Source organism: Danio aesculapii, chromosome 14 (assembly GCF_903798145.1).
Source record: "Danio aesculapii chromosome 14, fDanAes4.1, whole genome shotgun sequence".
Taxonomy (NCBI): domain Eukaryota; kingdom Metazoa; phylum Chordata; class Actinopteri; order Cypriniformes; family Danionidae; genus Danio; species Danio aesculapii.
In genome coordinates, this window is record NC_079448.1 from 1,280,141 (window position 1) to 1,300,745 (window position 20,605).

At 35.5% G+C, this 20,605-nt stretch overlaps 1 protein-coding gene across 2 annotated transcripts in view; it reads right to left on the reverse strand.

The window, feature by feature from the left end:
- Positions 1-20,605, reverse strand: part of slc34a1a (solute carrier family 34 member 1a) — a 31,510-nt gene extending 10,905 nt beyond the window's left edge. The window contains exons 1-8 of one of the 2 annotated variants that reach the window (XM_056472202.1): positions 20,557-20,605; positions 13,929-13,990; positions 13,506-13,628; positions 11,487-11,621; positions 10,526-10,669; positions 7,904-8,015; positions 3,667-3,862; positions 1,773-1,865 (exon numbers count right to left, since the gene is read on the reverse strand). In XM_056472202.1, the coding sequence (XP_056328177.1) occupies positions 1,773-1,865; positions 3,667-3,862; positions 7,904-8,015; positions 10,526-10,669; positions 11,487-11,621; positions 13,506-13,628; positions 13,929-13,983 (858 nt within the window). In that variant the 5' untranslated portion in view covers positions 13,984-13,990; positions 20,557-20,605. Of the gene's footprint in view, positions 1-1,769; positions 1,866-3,666; positions 3,863-7,903; positions 8,016-10,525; positions 10,670-11,486; positions 11,622-13,505; positions 13,629-13,928; positions 13,991-20,556 lie in introns of both variants that reach the window. The other variant, XM_056472201.1, reaches the window with a different exon arrangement.

Below are 20,605 nucleotides of genomic sequence, written 5' to 3' on the forward strand. Positions count from 1 at the left end.
CATCCATACATCTCTGCAATGACTCAAATCACTGATTAATAAAGTCATCTGGAATGGCAAAGAAAGCCTTCTTGCAGGACTCCCAGAGTTCATCAAGACTCTTTGTGTTCATCTTCAATGCCTCCTCCTCCATCTTATCCTTGACACACTCAATAATGTTCATGTCTGGTGACTGGGCTGGCCAATCCTGGAGCACCTTAACCTTCTTTGCTTTCAGGAGCTTTGATGTGGAGGCTGAAGTATGACAAGGAGCGCTATCCTGCTGGAGAATTTGCCCTCTCCTGTGGTTTGTAATGTAATGGGCAGCACAAATGTCTTGATACCTCAGGCTGTTGATGTTGCAGATCTCTCGCACGCCCCATACTGAATGTAGCCTCAAACCATGATTTTTCCTGCACCAAACTTGACTGATTTCTACGAGAATCTTGGGTCCATGCACGTTCCAAATTATTCAAATTCAAATTCAAAATTATTTGTTGTTGTTGTTGTTATTGTTGATGCTGTCATGTTTTCTGAAAAAAAAAATATTTTTATAGTTTTAGTATAGTATTATTAATATAATAATTTTATACTATTATAGATTATATTATATTATAAATATTATATATTATATTATATATTATATTCTAGGCTTTCTTTTTGAGTATTATTTATTTTTTGGCACAAGTAGCAGATATTTTATCTTGTTTTAAGCATAAGTAATATGTTATTTTTATATATAAATAAATTTTAATAATCTTTATTTAATAATAAAATAAATTCATAATTAATTATTAATTAAATAATAAAATTATTATTAATGAATAATATAATTAATAATAATTAATTTAATAATAAAATAAATATATTTTTTACATTATTTATTTTTTAAATCACAATTTTAATTAATCCAGCCAAACTAAAATAAAAAAGACTTCCTCCAGAAGAAAAATATAATGGCTAAACCTGTGAAAATATCTTAGCTCTGTTAAAAAGTACTTTAAAATATTTAATAAAAAAATCACTGTATAATAATAACAACAACAACCATAATAATAATAACATTTATTTTATTAAACGTTTTTAGTACCTTATAGTACAAAATAAAGTTGAAGTATCATTAAATATAGGGCGGCACGGTGGCTCAGTGGTTAGCACTGTGGCCTCACAGCAAGAAAGTCGCTGGTTTGAGTCCCGGCAGGGTCAGTTGGCATTTCTGTGTAGAGTTTGCATGTTCTCCGTCATTTGCATGTTGGCGTGGGTTTCTTCCGGATGCTCCAGTTTCCTCCACAGTCCAAACACATGCGCTATAGGGGAATTGATGAACTAAATTGGCCGTAGTGTATGAGTGTGTATGTGAATGAGTCTGTATGGGTGTTTCCCAGTACTGAGTTGCGGCTGGAAGGGCATCCACTGCATAAAACATATGCTGGAATAGTTGGCGGTTTATTCTGCTGTGTTGACCTTCTGATGAATAAGAGACTAAGCTGAAGAAAAATTAATAAACAATAATAATAATTATTATTTTATACTTATACGTTCATTTAAAGTTTATTTCTATTTTATATAGCTCCCAGTGCTCAAGAATGCTCCGCAACAAAAGCAGGAGAACAAGAAAGTCAAGCAAAGAGAGTTCCAGAAAGTAAATATTGAAGAAGAAAAGACATTTTAGATATAGAAGAAACAAAAACTTGAGGTGAAAGAGAAAGTTTAAGGGGGAAGTGTGATTACGCTGGGTGTGGATGTGCAGATTAGGAGTGTGATAAATGTGTGTGTTGGGTTAATGTTACCACCAAGACGGAGGATTTGCACCAGACTTTGATGAGGCTGTGATTCCTCATGGACTCGTCGCCCAGAGCAATGCCTGTGATGACGGATTTATCCAGCTGGAAGAAGAAAAAAAACACCAGTATTACTGCAGGATACTGACAGAAAACACAGCTCAGAACACACAGACTCATCACAGCACTCAAACATCCATAACAGTAGCATTCCTCCACCAACATCACTGCAATATTCATTCAACATATCTGCTCTAATGCTACACACTGCTAACATGTTCACGCATTAACTAACCTGTTTTAGCATGTTGTTAACATGAATTATCAACTACATTACTTAACATGTGGGTAAAATATTTTAGCATGTTTCTAGCACATAGCTAGCATGAATTAACATGTTTTAACACTAGAATGTTTGTATGGTGCAGCTAGTATTATTTAGCATGTTGCTAATGTGTTTCTAGCATGTTTTAATATTATGCTAATCATGCTAGAAATTGAGTAGCAACATGTTAGCATGCTAATAATGTCTAAAGAATGAATTAACATGTTTTAGCATGTTGTTAACCTGAACTAGCTACCACATTTCTTGCATGTATTAGCATGTGGGTAAACATTTCAGCATGTTTCTAGCACATAGCTAGCATGAATCACCATGTTTTAACACTAGAATGTTTGTAAGGTGCTGCTAGTATTATTTAGCATGTTGCTAATGTGTTTCTAGCATGTTTTAATATTATGCTAATCATGCTAGAAATTGAGTAGCAACATGTTAGCATGCTAATAATGCCTAAAGAATGAATTAACATCTTTTAGCATTTTGTTAACATAAATTGGCTAGCACATTTCTTGCATGTATTAGCATGTGGGTAAAACATTTCAGCATGTTTCTAGCACATAGCTAGCATGAATCACCATGTTTTAACACTAGAATGTTTGTATCACGACAATCGATTAAATTAGCATGCTAACTATGTCTTTAATATGTTGCTTGAATGAATTAGCATATTGCTACCAAATGTCTACCATGTTTTAGCCCACTATTTTTACCAGCTAAAATGCTTTAACATATTAATTAACAAGGTGCTAACATGTTTTTTTTTGTTTTTTTTGAATGATCACATTGTTGTTATGTGAATTAGCATGTTTTAGCACACTATCAATATGAATTAGCTACCATATTTCTAGCATGTTTTAACACAACCAAAATGTTTTAGCATGTTTCCAGCATGGTTAGCACACAGCTAGCATGCATTTAACATGTTACAAGAAAGTTTTATCATGTTACCAGTATTATTTAACATGTTGCTCACTTTTTTTGACACCTACTGTGGTCCAGCATGTCTAGCACACTGCTTGCATAAATTAGCATGTTATTAATGTTTAACATGTTGTTTTAAAAATGCTTTAACATATTAATTAACATTTTGTGTTTCTAGCACCAATTAGCATGCTTTTTTAGCATGTTTACCATGAATTAACATATTACCATGTTACCACCTATTTAACATGTTTCTAGTATAAAAACAAACATGTTGTTCACTCTAACACACACACTTGTATAGCTATCTTTATGGGGACTTCCTATAGACGTAATGATGTTTATACTGTATAGGCATATTCTGTCACTCTACTTCTACCTCTAAACCCAACCCTCACTGGAAACATCTGCATTTTTACATTTTCAATCTCATTCTGTGTGATTTATGAGCTGTTTTCCTCATTTGAACCCCCAATGAGGGCAAAATTTACTGGCATTACTATACTTGTGGGGACCTTTGGTCTCCACAATGCAAGTAATACAAGGTACACGCTCACACACACACACACACTCTCTCTCTCTCTCTCTCTCTCACACACACACACACACACACACACACACACACACACACACACACACACACACCTGTATGATGAGTGTGGTGAAGGGTTCGGTGAGGGTCTTCAGCAGTTCTGGAGCTTCTTCTCCACTGTGCATCTGAAAGCTGCTGACCGTCACTCTGGCCAGAAAACTGAGCAGACCCGAAAACACCTCCAGTGGCAGCAGAACCAGCACAGAGAGCCAGTTAAAACAGTCGTGGATCGTCGCTCCCGCAAACGCCCTACACACACACACACACACACACACACACACACAACATCACTGATGCCTCGCATTCATAACTGCTGCTCTTCTCAGTGTTGGGGAAAGCTACCTCTGAAAGTAATGCATTACGATATTGAGTTACTCCCCCAAAATAGTAACTAATTGCATTAGTTAGTTACCTTTGATGGGAAGTAATTATGTTACTTTAGAGTTACTTTAGTGTTACCTTTTCTGACCTCACTGAGGCTTGATCTCTTTCAGAACTTTAATAGAGGAGCTCTGCAATTAACAACACACTGTATAACCTTTGTTTACCTTTAATAAAACACATAAAATAATAATAATGTAGGATAATATTATCTTCTGAGCATATTTATGCTGTATATACAGATTAATGCCAGTTTAAAGCAGTGTTTGCTAGTTTTGTACTTTGTCATATTAGTAAAGTAAAATCACTGTGCATTGAGAAAAAGCCCTATTCCTTTCCTTCATGCGTTCAGAATAATGAGAAAACTTCCAATCACAGAAATGTAAGCCAGAGCCATCTTCATTTCTGTCTGAAACTAATTTTCTCAACATGATCAAGTTAATCTTCATTCAGAATTTATTTTTAAAGCTAATTAGCTCAACTGAGAAGTCACTGGCATTACATTTGTAATAAGTAACTCAAATATGAATCTCTTTAAAAGTAATGCATTACTTGTTACTTAAAGTAACACTATTAAATAACTTGTGCAACCTGTTATTTCCCCCAACACTTATGATGTGAGTTTTTATGGAGAAGTTCAGAAGCCAAATGAAATGAGTTGCTGAATGTTCTGGAAGGAATTTGCAGCACATTTGATCTGTAATGTAATGGAAATGATAAATGACGCACGCCTGTGTTGCACATCAGGAAGCATCCAGAGCTGAATGTAAACGACTTTCTGACCAACACTGAAGGTCAGAAACTCACTCCTCATTATTTGCTGTACTGATGCAGGGATGATGGATTTGCAGGCCAAATAATACTATTTTTATTATAGGCCAAAACTAGAAAACAAGCATTTATCTTCAGGTTTTGAGTCGTTCACACAATAAATCTAAAATCTGTTGTTGTTTTTTACTCGTATTCAACCATTCAATATGTAATGAGGAGCCAAATGTATTCATATTGCTCAGCTTATGTTTTTATTTGACTCTGAAATGCATGTTTATGATTGATTGTATTTTAGTAACATTAATAAAAATTGTTTTATGTGATTATTTAATTTTATATTTAATGGAAAAACCCTATGGGGTTTGGTAATGAACCATGTTGATGTGATGCACTCTTACTGTAGTATACTGTTATTATTCGATATAACTGCATGGTTTCCGCTACATTAATTCTTCCATGACGGTGCGCCATGCCAAGATTCATCCTGCCACGGCTACATTACAGCTTCTCATTCAAAACATTCTATTTATTTAATAGCGGGTGATAATTGCACCAAAACGTATTGAAGGGTAAGTGAATTATAACAGTGCAAACTTTTCTGTAACCGTAGTAGTGCTGTGCATCATTTATGTAACCCTTTAACGTTACATGCTGACTGACTGGCTGACAGGTGCGTGATGTGTGAGGCCAGCAAACACGACGTATAGCCGTTTTACTTTACTTCAGAACGCATTAATACCGGAGCCATTCATAAATATTCCTAGCAAATCTAATAAATGCTCGAGACATACTCGTTATATTAACGCACTAAATCGCACTTCAGCAGCGTTTATTTGAGAGCACACAAGAAGATCTGCACGCTCTTAAAGCGGCTTATGTTTGAGGGGGCGTGCAAGAAGTTTTTGTGCATGAGCAGAGGAAATCGGCGCGCAAGCAAAGAGATCCACATGCTCGTAGGCTATTACATAAATGTGATATCGACTTCTAATACTGCACTCACGACATTTGTCATTGAAATAACGCCACAGGTAGTTGGTAGATCTGTGTAAAAAAGCCACAGCTGGAAAAAACCCTAGAGGAAACACTGCACTGGCATAACAATTAAACTAAAGGTATTAAACTAATATTTCTGTGAGTTTGCATCACCAAAAAACAATATATATATATGTTTTTTTATTAATTTATTTTCACAATAATAGGCTCAGAAACAAAAACAAACCTGTTTTTTTTTCATTTTGAATTAAGTTATTTCTCCTGATGTTATTCATAGTTTTAAAGAGAAACTGTTCATTTGGGTCATTTTTAACTTAATTTGTTGTATTTTTTGCATCTTGAATAAATGCCTCTTGATTTAAGAATGTTTAGTTATTTCTATGAAAGCATGACAAAATAAATCAGAAGAAAATCTGTAAACTACAGCATCACGATAGCTCATACAAGCTTAGCCGGAATGAAAATGAATGTTTAAAGGCAGAAATGTTCCAGCATTTTGATGAAAGATTAGAAAGACGATTTGTTTTCTTTGGAATAACATGCACTGATAAATCATAACATCACAATAACACCCTGAACATGCTTTGACAATGCAGATGGGGATGATTTAGAGTTTACTGATGACTTTTAGAGATTGCACAATTTACATATGAATTTATAACAAGACACTGTTAAAGAGCAGGTCATGTGGTATTTTAAAGTGTCCTAATATTGTTGGAGCCTCCGAAAGCATTAAGGTCTAATCCGTTTTCTAAATCCGTTTGCAGTCATTCCGATAGGGTTCATTTGAATCAGACATTTAGGCCTGTAAGCCCCTCCCTCTTCCATAAGCCAGCTCTGTTCTGATTGGTCAGCTGGTCAGGTCTGTTTTGATTGGTCTTTCTGTGTCTGAAATATAACAGGCATTTTAGAGTGTTTGTATGCCATAGGTGGGCAGGGATTATGCAAATGAGTTACTCTGATCATGTTGATGTGGATCTGATGCAGGTCAAATATCTATCATGCACTTTTCTGATTAACAACTTTGCAGAGTGTTTCCATTGAAGGGCAGCTATGTTTTAGTAAGTTGTTATGTTAACTTAGTTATGTTAGTTAGTTAGTTAGTTAGTTAGTTAGTTAGTTAGTTAGTTAGTTAGTTAGTTAGTTAGTTAGTTAGTTAGATACTATTAGATATTAATCTGAAATGAAATTCAGGCATCCAATACATAAATTACATAAAGTACACATAAAAAACTGTCAAGCTATCAGGGGTTAAAAGCACAAACACACACGCATGCAAATACACACACATGCACGTACACGTACACACACGCACGTACACGTACACACACGCACGCACACACACAAACCATACACAAACAGATGAATGATTGACTGACAAATTAGTTCTTTGAATAACTGTTTGATTGACTGCATAACTGATTGTTCAACTAATTGATTGATCGGTTGATTGACAAACTGACTGGTCGGTCGATTGACAAATTGATTGGTCGGTCGATTGACAAACTGATTAGTCCGTTGATTGACAAACTGATTGGTCGGTCAATTGACAAACTGATTGATCGGCCGATTGACAAACTGATTGATCGGCCGATTGACAAACTGATTGATCGGCCGATTGACAAACTGATTGATCGGCCGATGGCAAATTGATTGGTCGGTGGATTAAAAAAATTAATTGGACAGTCGATTGAAAAAATTGATTAGTCGGTCGATTGAAAAAATTGATTGATCGGTCGATTGACAAATAGATTGATTGGTCGACTGACAAATAGATTGATTGGTCAATTGACAAACTGATTGATTGGTCGATTGACAAACTGATTGGTCGGTATATTGACAAATTGATTTATCAGTCAATTGACAAATTGATTGGTCGGTTGGTTGATCAACTGATTCCTTGATTGATTGATTGGTTGGTTGGTTGACTTATTGATTGATTCCATGATTAATTGACTGATTGATTGCAAGGTTGGCTGGCTAGCTGGCTGGTTCGTTCGTTCATTCATTCATTCCTTAATGGAATTGAAACTCTTTGTGTGTTTCTTTCAAACTGCAAATAAGGTACTTTTCCAAAAGCCATATGATCTGCTCTTTAAGTGTTCAGTGTGTTTGATTAGATGCTGATGAAAGCAGAGTTTGTACCGCTTGAACTCATTCCTCTCCCCCGCCTGCATCAGAGCCACGATGGTGTTGGTAACGGACGTGCCGATGTTGGAGCCCATGATGATGGGGACGGCAGATTTCACCTCCAGCACTGCAACGCAACACAAAGAAGAGAGTCGTAGAAGCTTGGGGGGGGGGGGGGGGGGGTATTTTACTTGGCCCATCACGTTGGCATTAAGTAGTGATTTAACAAATTTGTAGACACTCCCGAGCAACCACTTATAGCAACCCAACAACCATATAACAGCATTAACAAGCACATGAACTAGAAAGACAGTGTTTTGGTTCTTTTGAGTTCTCTTGAATCTCTTGATGATTATATTGTCAGCTCAACACACAAGCACATCAGTTGACTGCGATATGAATTCTGCTACAGCTAATATGAAAGCTAATCTAAATATTCATAATAAGTAACTTATTGTTGTGCAGTGGATATTCATTGTTTTCCAGGTGTTTCCACAGATTCTTCAATCATGCAATCATCCGGGGTTTATTTTTGTTCAGATGCAGTAGTGCTGTGTGTTCCTCTGCAGGAGTGTGTTTTACATCTTTTTCTACTGTGTGTTTTAGATGAAGACCCCAGTATGAATGAACACACACTCTCACACTCCTGACATTCATTCACAGAGAAAAGCAAAGAGCTTTGTGTGACTCAAGGCTGACTCTGCAAGGCATCGGCTTTTCATCAAGAGACGCGATTCTGAAAGCCACCAGCTCAAATACAGACCCACACACACGCACGCATGCATGCACACACTCACAGTGATACTCAGATGCTAAGGACACTAATGAGAACACTTCACTATTTTAATAAATCAATACACTTATTGAAAATAGCATCTTAGATTGGCTAAAAAAGGTGTTACCTAATATTACCTAATCTGATTATGCTCAATTACAAACATAACTAAAGAATTATATAGAAATATATTTTGGGGAAAAATTGCAATTATTTACTATGCATCTCTATATAAAGTAAATATGTAACTATATAAACATCTTGTAATGTAATGTGTGTTTATATAGCGCATTTATGTGTATGGGGGGTCTCTCCACACCACCACCAGTGTGCAGCATCAACTTTGATGATGCGACAGCAGCCACAGGACAATGGCGCCAGAGCTCCACACACCAGCTATAGGGGAGTTGAGACAGTGATAGAGGCAATTCAGTGGATGGGAATTTGCCAATGGAGATAATTTGTCCAGGACATTGGCTGTGGCAATCTTAATTATAACAGCAAAATTTCTGCTTAAAACAAGAAATATCCTCCAATTGGGCTAAGAAATAGAGTTAATTTAAAGAGTTTTTAATTAAAGTTTTATTTCTGACCTTACTGATACTTTCTATTTATGTTATTGTGTTATCTCAGTAACCATTGCCATATGTTATCCCATTAGCTCAGTAAACAAGGCTTTATTCATTGTAATATATATATATATATATATATATATATATATATATATATATATATATATATAGGGTGACACGGTGGCACAGTGGGTATCGTTGTCGCCTCACTGCAAGAAGGTCGCTGGATCGAGTCCCTGCTGGGTCAGCTGGTGTTTCTGTGTGGAGTTTGCATGTTCTCCCCGTGTTGGCGTGGGTTTCCTCCGGGTGCTCTGGTTTCCCCCACAGTCCAAACACATGCGCTATGGGGGAATTGGGCAAATTAAACTGTCCGTAGTGTATGAGTGTGAATGAGACTGTTTGGGTGTTCCCCATGTTTCAATACATGACTTACAAACCTACAAATACTTACTGAAAGTAAAACTGCTTTAAAATGCTAATGTTTAATGCAGAAGTGTGACTGCCAGAGATAAACAGACTACATGTGGACACAACAACTCAAAGCTAAAGTATTAAAGTATTGGGTTTGACTTATTCGGATGCATGTGTGGAGTTGCATTAAAACTATTACATTAGCAGCATCACACAGTTGCAGTAAATTTACATGATTATGGTTCATAAACTCGATCAGTCTCACAAATGTGTGTCTTTCCCTTAACTTTTAATCATTCATTCATTCATTCATTCCGGGGTTTTCTACGATTTGGGTGGGTTTAATTTTGTTAAACGTGAGCTAATTAGCCCAAACAAATCTGGTGGTGAAGTCTGTGTGTGCATCTGCTGTGATTGAGTCTGAACTATAACTCCACAGATCTGCATATGCACAGCTAATGAGCTCATCCTGACTGATCAAACACGAGCAAACAGCAGCCAGAATCCACTAATAATGCAGACAACACTGCCTCATCCAGACAAATATCTCCAGTACAACACTGTTTTGTCAATCTGGCAACCTGCATGTACATTATAAAGGAGGAGGGATCCAGTGAAAATAAACCCTCTGAGATATTTTGAATTAGGACTGCAAAACCTAGATCAATCCTACATACATACTGCTCTTTACTATGAGTCTGAACCTGTAAATCCAGAGCAGATTTTGCAATTGTCCAAATAGTTTTTGCTATGAAGCAGGTTTATTTCCTACCCCATTAGCAGATTATTTAGCTTGTTTTAAGGAAGAACTCCCTTTATTCTCATGCATTATTTCAGAAATGTCTTTAAGTTAAGTTAAATGCATGATGTTTCTCTTACATCCAGAAGACACCAAGCTGACTATGATGGATGTGGAGGTGCTGGAGCTCTGGACCAAAACCGTAACCAGAATCCCCACCATCAGCCCCGCCACCGGGTTGGTCAGGATCACACTGTCCTGAAAGATATCGCCGGCCACTTTCCCTGCAGAGAAGATCACAACGGAGGATTCACGACACACTTCTGAGCCTGAACTGATCATATTAAAGGGTTCGTTCACACAAAAATTACAACTATGCTATTAATTACTCATCTTCATGTTGTCTCAAACCCATAAGACATTCATTCAACTTCATTTAATTGTTTTATATTATCCAAGTGCTGTTTAACAGAGATTATTTTATTCTATTTCAGAGCTTAAAGTGACATTTAAAGGCTTAACTAGGTTAATTACAGTGGGTTAATCAGACAAGTCATTGGACAGCAGTGTGTTTTTTCTCTATCCAATCGAATATATATATATATATATATATATATATATATATATATATATATATATATATATATATATATATATATATATATATATATATATATATATATATATATATATATATATATAAATATATAATTACAGCCAATCTAAAAAAAATAATACTTTCTCTAGGATAAAATAGTTCTGTGAAAAATGTCCTTGCTCAGTAAGAAGTCACTTGGGAAACATTTGGAAAACAAAAAATAATACTAATAAATATAATGTAATGTAATGTGTGTAATGTAACAAAACAAAAACAGATTTATTATAAGTCAAATGTTTAATATTTGTAACGTTTATGTTTATTTGCGTTTCCCAGTTCTGGGTTGCAGCTGGAAGGGTATCCACTGCGTAAAACATATGCCGGAATAGTTGACGGTTCATTCCGCTCAGGCAACCTCGGATAAATAAGGGTCTAAGCTGAAGGAAAATTAATAAATAAATGTTTATATGCTGTGTAAAGTGTGTTTAAGGATGAATATTTACCTCCGGCGAGCTGAAACGCTGAGCTCAGGACGTCCAGAGAACAGACAAACCCATAAAGCAGCAGCAGAAGCAGAGGAATCCTGAGAAAACTGCTGAACATTCCCGCGTTTCGGCTCTCGCTGGAGTCTGAGGACACTGGAGCACATAAAACAGCAGATATACAGTCACAAAATACACTATCAGATACACGGTGTTCCTCTTTTATTCACACTGTTGCTAATAATCGTTCAGGAACGCGCATGCCTGTGTGTTTCAGACTGACGGACAAATTCACTTTTTCTTTGTCACATACACAGTAAGATATGAAACAAAAAACTATAAAACAAATCAAACACTATCATTAAGAATATATATATATATATATATATATATATATATATATATATATATATATATATATATATATATATATATATATATATATATATATTATAAAGAAATATAATATTGCAAAATTATGATATAGAAATTATAGCTATAGAAAATAAAACTAAATATGAAATATTAAATATATACAGTGCTCAGCATGAATGAGAACACCCCTTTTGAAAATTAATATTTTAATCCATTTCTCAGTGAATATATGCAATAATTTTTGGTGCATTTAAACAAAGTTTTATTAAACAGTTATATTGGTCACCGAACATCTTTAGGAATAAAAAGATAACACATTTAAACTCAAAGCAGTTATTGCAAAAAATTTAATTAAATACAAACAACAAAATTTCAACTAAATACATTTTGTTAATGTTTTTTTCTTGATTTTTACTGATTATTCAAATTAATAGCAGCATCCAGACCAACACGATTAGTGGCCAGCCCAGTATTCTGATCTTAACCCAGTAGAAAACTTGAGGGCTGACATCAAAAAATTTGGTTTCTGAGGCAAAACCAAGAAATGCAGATTAATTGTGGTGTGTGAAACTTTTAGATTAATTAAAATAAGAGTTTGGTCACCTAAAATCTTTAGGATTACAAAGAAAATACATTTAAATTTAAACCAGCCATTGCAAAAAAAAACCCCTACAAAATTCATTCATTTTTGTTTTGGCTTAGTCCCTTTATTAATCAGGGGTCGCCAGAGCGGAATGGACCGCCAACTTATCCAGCACGTGTTAAGCAGCAGATGCCCTTCCAGCTGCAACCCAACACCGGGAAACACTCATACACTCATTCACACACACAACGGACAATTTATCCCTATAGCGCATGTGTTTGGACTGTGGGGGAAACCGGAGCACCCTGAGAAAACCCACGCCAACATGGAGAGGACATGCAAACTCCACACAGAAATGCCAACTGACCCAGCAAAGGCTCGAACCAGCGACCTTCTTGCTGTGAGGCGATGGTGCTACCCACTGCGCCACCGTGACACCCCTACAAAATTTTATCTAAATGTAATTTTTTTTATTCTTGATTTTATTCTTGTTGATTAAAATAAATAGCAGCATCTTGGTTACAGACCAACAAGATTAGTGGCCAATCCAGTATCCCGACCTTAACCCAATAGAAAACTTGTGATTTGACATCAGAAATGCTGTTTCTGAAGCAAAACCAAGAAATGCAGATTAATTGTGGTGTGTGATATTTGTTCAAAGGTGCCAGAAGTTGGGCAACTCCATGCTTATTAAACTATTAGATTCATTAAAATAAGAGTTTGGTCACCTAAAATCTTTAGGAATAGAAAGATAATACATTTAAATTTAAACCAGCCATTGCAAAAAAAAATAAATAAATAAATAGTATATAATTTAGTTTCACTTGATTTTTCCTGTTTATTAAAATTGTATTTAATATTTTTCCCAACATATTAATTGGTGGTATACATTTTTTAATTAACTTTCTTTTCATTAAATTAGCTCCAGTTTTGTCTTTGCTACGGACTAATCTAATGTATATGCACAAATATATTATTGTAAAGCATCCTATATAAAATATGCATTTAAAAGAGACATCTGTGTCATTTGAGCACTGTATATACACTACTACACACTGAAAAAAAGAACGGATTTGAAGTACTGGTAGTATTGCAGGGATGCTTTCCAGTTTCCCAGTGTGTGGATGAAGTGTCGGCATCAGCGTCTCCACAGTTGCTCACCAGATCCAGAGACGAGCTGCTTTTTCCAGCATCATGGCATCCCACTGGATCGGACACAACATAATCAATCTCTTAAGGCCCAAGCACAATACATGTAACTATAAATATATATGTGTTTACACTGACAAAGCAGAAAGAAATGGTGTATTTTTAGTGTGCTTATTAACGCCTCATATATATATATATATATATATATATATATATATATATATATATATATATATATATATCAATAACCACAATTTTATTATATTTATTAACCATATTTTTGGATTTGTTGATGTTTTACTCATTTTTTAGAGTACACACACACACACACACACACACACTCCTTGATATCTTACCACTGATCCTGATGGTTTGTTCTGCAGTGGTGATTCTGATTGGCCGTGAGCACATGGTGTTTCTGTGTAAAGATCAAAACACATTCATGACCATTTCCATTTGTTTCACACTGACACTATCGAGCCTCAAGGATGAGTTCAGACATTTAAAGGGCTACTTCACACATAAAATGAAAATGTATAATTATTTTACTCCCCCTCAGGCCATTGAAGATCACTTTTTCTTAGCTGAATAGCTCTTCTTACGAGCTTTTCTAGCTAGTAATGATTCATACAGCAGCAGTTATTTGTTAAAATTAAAAATATCAACAGATATTAAGGACACAGTCTACTAATACTCAATTGGACCATCAAAATAAAACTTTACCCTTTGATTGATGGTCCATTTGAGTATTAAACGACCGTCTGCTTAATATCTGCTGATTCTGCTCCTTCAACAGACATTTAACTGACTATAAGAAACTTTGCTTGTACATGTCAACTCACACTAACCCTGACCTAACAGCCTACTTATAATCTAATCAGAATTAGTTGGCATGTAGATGCAATATTACTTTAATTCAACAAACAGACCATCAAAATAAAGTGTGCGCCTATTTTTTTTATCAAGTAATTAGAGTACTCCGAGTTCCTTAAACCAATTATAAAAGTAATTTAAATGCGATTGAAATGATGTAATTAGTAATTAATTTAACTTAGAAAATAATTAGTTATAAAAAGCAATGATAAAACATTATTTTAAGGCATATATTATGATCTGAAGTAGTTTTTACTCTAGTTTTTAGCTAAAAAATGCTAAAGTTAACATTACTTTCTTAAAAAGTAACATTTTTATTTACTATTTTTTAAGTGACTTTAAGATTGTGATATATTATTTGGCGACATGGTGTCTCAGTGGTGTCACGCTGTGGCCTCATAGCAAGAAGGTCGCTGGTTCGAGCCTCAGCTGGGTCAGTTGGCATTTCTATATGGAGTTTGCATGTTCTCCTCGTGTTGGTGTGGGTTTCCTCCGGGTGCTCCGGTTTCCCCCACAGTCCAAACACATGTGTATAGGGCAATTGATTAACTAAATAGGCCGCAGTGTATGAGTGTGTGTGTGTGTGTGAATGAGTGTTTCCCAGTTCTGGATTGCGGCTGGAAAGGCATCCACTGCATAAAACATATGCTGGAATATAGTTGGCGGTTCATTCCACTGTGGCGACCCCTGATGAATAAAGGGACTAAGCTGAAGGAAAATGAATGAATACGACTTTTCCCCCCAACACTGCTGATAACAACATAATTATAATTAAAGAAAGAGCAGCTCACACACACACGTCTGAATCCATTTTTTACTTCAGAAAACATCAAAACGAAGGCCTTGCTGATCCATTATTGTCTACTTAATTCATTTCCTAAATCTTTTAGATGAGTGAGCGACTGTCAGGAGCGTGAAGATGACAACAACAACATCTGCGTCTCCCAGCTGAACACCTCAGGTTTGTTTCAGCGCTGTTTTAATAACAGGGAAATCAGCTTTTATGTCAAGGTTACAGTCGAATACGGCGCTTTCTCTCGCAGGACGACGTGCTAATGCATTTCTGCAAGCGGCGGCTCTTGAATGTCAGCGCAATTAAAGTGAATGACAGACGATGCTCTTGTTCAGATAAAATATAAGCACAGGTGCCGAACACCAACACACTTCATACGGGTTTTATTTTAGCTGGCATTTAAAGACTTTAAAATATGATGCTCGGGTTTGCTAGCTCAGGGGTCAGTGAATTAAATTACATTATCTGAAAGCATCGCAGACCCGTTTCACATTTTCAAGACTCTCAGAAGCAGATGCCGTCGAGACTCTTATGAATATTGATAATTGTGATTTTTTTGAATGCTGCTAATAGATTATTAGAGGATGAAACAAGATTTCAGCTTTACTACAATGCTGTTTATTTGAGGTGGAATTTGAAGAGGGTGAACGGGAAGCAGTAGTTTCTGGTATAGGGGGTCCTGTGAGAGATGTTAGAAGTAAACTCATATATTACAGGATAGTTAATCGATATTACTGGACCCCAGTAAGACTGCATAGGCTAGAATTAATGAAAAATAACCACTGTTGGAAGTGTGGTCATTCTGTGGGCACCTTTTTGCATTTAACGTGGAACTGTCATTTGATGGCTGCATTCTGGACAAGAGTTATTCAAAACCTGGAGAAATGGCTGGGACAACCTTTACCTTATTCACCAAGAGTGTGTCTTCTTGACGATACATCCACTCTACGGAAGGGCATATCTAAAGCACAGGCTGGGCTGGTTGTTGCAGGATGTATTATGGCTGTGAGACTGGTGCTGTAAAATTGGTAGAACTCAGATACTCCCTCTTTTAAGCACTGGATTGAGCTGATGACTTCTAACGCATCATATGATCGCATGTTGGCAGGAGTTCAGGACTCCACCCATACTTCAATCAGAAATGTGGCAGCTTTTACAGTATTAGGAGAGCATGTAAAGGAAAACTGAATGGCTGTTGTATTATATTTAATATTTATGTTAAATATACCATCAAGTTTCTCTACAAACTTTACTTTTTTTAGTAAGAGGATGCAACACTATTGCGGTTTTACTACAGAGCTGTTTATTTGTAATTAAGTGTATTATTGGACAGAAAATACATCTCAGATTGAGAAATAAAGAAAAAAATAAGAAAAACACTCAAATAAGTTTTATTTATTATTATTTATTTATTAAGTTAACTTTTAGTGGCAACTTCAGTGTATTTTTGGACTGAAAATACATTTCTTTGGACCAATAGATTGAGAAATTAAGAAAATAATTAAGCAAAAATGATTAATATATATTTTATTATTTATTTATCAAGGTAATTTTAAGTGGCAAGGTTTTTTTCAGTGTATTATTGGAATGGAAATGCATCTCTTTTGGTGCAATAGATTAAAAAAAATGAAGAAAACATTTAAGAAAAATAAGTTTATATTTATTTATTTATTATTATTTATTTATTAACTCATTTTTAGCAGCAATATATTTTCATTGTATTATTGGACTGAAAATACATCTCTTTTTTTGTCCAATAGATTGAAAAATTATATTATATATTACATTGTAAATAAAAAAAATAGATATAAACTAATATGGGTGAAGGAAAAGACATCCCATTTTGATTAAATTCACATTAAAACAGTATATAAAAACATGGGTTATATTTATATAAAGTATTATTTAATATATCATCAAATAATTATTTCAATATATCTCATGTTTTTATTTACTATTTAAATGGCTGTCTTCATCAAAACATCTGAAACTACTAATCAAAAATTTATCCACAAATTTAAAGTACAACAAAATCAAAGAGCACTGTTTAACATGTAACTAAAGCACTGCATCACTCAAAATCAAGCACAAAAGTCCAGATTAAGGTTGAATTTCCCTGCCCTTAAACATGCTTTGAGATGAATGCTTAAACACTGACACGTTCCACACATTTGCAGCAAACATGTGATAATAAGATCAACAACACCATTTCGTTCTCAGTTCTGCTACTGAAAGAGTTGCATTAGGAGCCGGTGCTCTCACGCTGACCTGCTTTTTATATAAATGGAGCTGCGCTGCATTAAAACCTCACCCTTATCGGCACAAGAGCACAGCAAGACATTAAATGGCAAGATGGCTTGTGCGATGGCATTCTGAGCACCAGACCGCGCTCTCCATTGTGCCCCTGAGAGCCAAATATGGTTTTATTGAGTGCCAATGTGAATGCAAGCCTGCCACCACACCGCACAGACTCTTTCAGGAATACGTGCACTGAACAATAAGAGTCCCGAAAACATCTCAACACTTCAGACTGGTCTGCGGCTTTTTTAAAATAAATGCCACTTGATTGCCATCTAATGAAATGACATCAAAACATGTATAAATATGCTTTGAAGACACTATACGACTCATTCCAGGATTGCGGGTACATTTAAAACATTCCCATTCATTTTCCTTTAATTAGAATGATACACAACAAATGTGCAATTTACAGTAAACTGAAGTCATTAGTCATGTAAGATAATGCAAAATGCTTAAATGTAAAAAGGAAAATTTAACTGTGTTACTAACTGACAGCAGAGTCGACAGTAACAGAGTCGACAGTAACAGTCGACAGTAAAATAGTCGACAATAGCGAAGCAGATGATAACACTCAACAGTAACAGAGTCGACAGCAACAGAGTCGACAGAAACAGTCGACAGTAACAGAGTTGACAGTAAAATAGTCGACAATAGCGAAGCAGATGATAACAGAGTCGACAGCAACAGAGTCGACAGTAAAAGAGTTGACAGTAACAGTCGACCATAACAGAATAGACATTAACAGAGTCAACAATATCAGAGTCGACAGCAACAGGGTCGACAGTAACATAGTCGACAGTAACAAGAGTCGACAATAGCGAAGCAGATGATAACAGAGTCGACAGTAACAGAGTCGACAGTAAAATAGTCAACAATAACAAAGCAGACGATAACAGAGTTGACAGCAACAGTCGACAGCAACAGAGTCGACAGCAAAATAATCGACAATAGCGAAGCAGATGATAACAGAGTTGACAGTAACAGCGTCGACAGCAACAGAGTCGACAATAGCGAAGCAGATGATAACATGGTCGATAGTAACAGCGTCAACAGCAAAATAGTCGACAATAGCGAAGCAGATGATAACAGAGTCGACAGCAACAGAGTCGACAGTAAAAGAGTTCACAGTAACAGTCGACCATAACAGAGTCGACAGTAACAAGGTCAACAATATCAGAGTCGACAGCAACAGAGTCGACAGCAACAGAGTCGACAATAGCGAAGCAGATGATAACAGAGTCGACAGTAACAGCGTCGACAGCAACAGAGTCGACAATAGCGAAGCAGATGATAACAGAGTCGACAGTAACCGAGTCGACAGCAAAATAGTCGACAATAGCGAAGCAGATGATAACAGAGTTGACAGTAACAGAGTCGACAGCAAAATAGTCGACAATAGCGAAGCAGATGATAACAGAGTTGACAGTAACAGCGTCGACAGCAAGAGTCGACAATAGCGAAGCAGATGATAACAGGGTCGATAGTAACAGCGTCGACAGCAAAATAGTCGACAGTAGCGAAGCAGATGATAACAGAGTCGACAGTAACAGCGTCGACAGCAACAGAGTCGACAGCAACAGAGTCGACAGTAACAGAACACAAATTTATGCATCTTCATCATATCCCTAAGAACACATACAAATATATATTTTAGAGATAACATAATAATTGTCTGTGTTACTGTTAAAAACTGTTTCAAGTAGGTTTTTTTTGCAGACACAAAATATTCGCAGTATTTGACAAAATTTGGTTGAGGATTTACTTTGAAAAACGTTTCATGCAGAAATGGCCAGTAAATGTTACTATGATTACAAAATAACAGCTTGTAACACATTCCCAGCATATTTCAATCCGAGAACATTCCCAAAACCTGCAACGTCCTTGCAAAGTTACTCTTTTAGCATTAAACATATTATTCATGTTTGATTTATTAAATAACCAAATTAACAGCCATACAGTATTTCCCATCCGCCTCTAATTTAGTTATTTTGGAAATCAAACAAGAATAAGACTCTTTCATTCACTGTTTGATGTCTTTGGTAAAATACTCCAATCTTTATTTAAATCTTGAAAAAACAATGAAAAGCCTATACAGTAGAGCAGACAAAGACATATTGCTGGCAAAATCCAGTCATTTGAAACCTTCTTAAACTGTCTTGTTTTAATATACTGAATAATTAATAAAAATAAGAGACGTCAATGATCACAAGGAAGATAAATGAATAAAATTAAAGCTCATTATATGGTTATAAAACAACATATATCACTTAATAAATACCATTACTTAATGTTTTTGATTTCTCAGGATTTTTACTAATATATATATATATATATATATATATATATATATATATATATATATAATATTCCTGGGACGGTACGAAAATATTTTCTGTGTGTTTTGTAAAACATACTATAATGATCTTTGTTTTGTGTGATTGTAAAAAAATATATACATGTTAAAGGTTAAACAATATTTTAAGAGTTGCTTTTGGTTAAATAAGAGATTGAATCTTTTTTTTTGGCATTCCTTTTTATTAATGTGTCTTGTTTTGATTTATTATTTAATTTAAAAAACTATCACAGAACATCAATAATCATATGAAGGATTAAATAGGTTTAAATGTTGTTTTCCCACTCCACAGGACCTTTAACTATAGTATTTTTCATGTGGGTAGACTCCATTAACCTATATAAAATACACTGATTTACTATATTTACGTCAAACAATCCTTTTTTACACTGTAATCTACAGTAAATTTCAAGCGCGAAATCCAGTCATGCTGTTAGTCAGTGGTTTGGCGCGAAAGTTTCCCGCTCGGAGAGCTCACTTGAATCCTCAGTGTTGACCAAGATGGATCAATCTAGTTTGAGAGCTGTTCGGTTTCTACGTGAGCTGCGTTTCATACATCGCATCATGACTGTGTGTCTGTTACTTAATAAAGGATTCAGAAGCGTCATTGTTGATTAGCCGCTTACAGACTGGCCTAGCCTAAAGGTAATGGTGTAAATCTTACCTTAAATTAGGGTCTGGTTTGACTCCTCAGCGGCTGGAAAGGCTCTGTC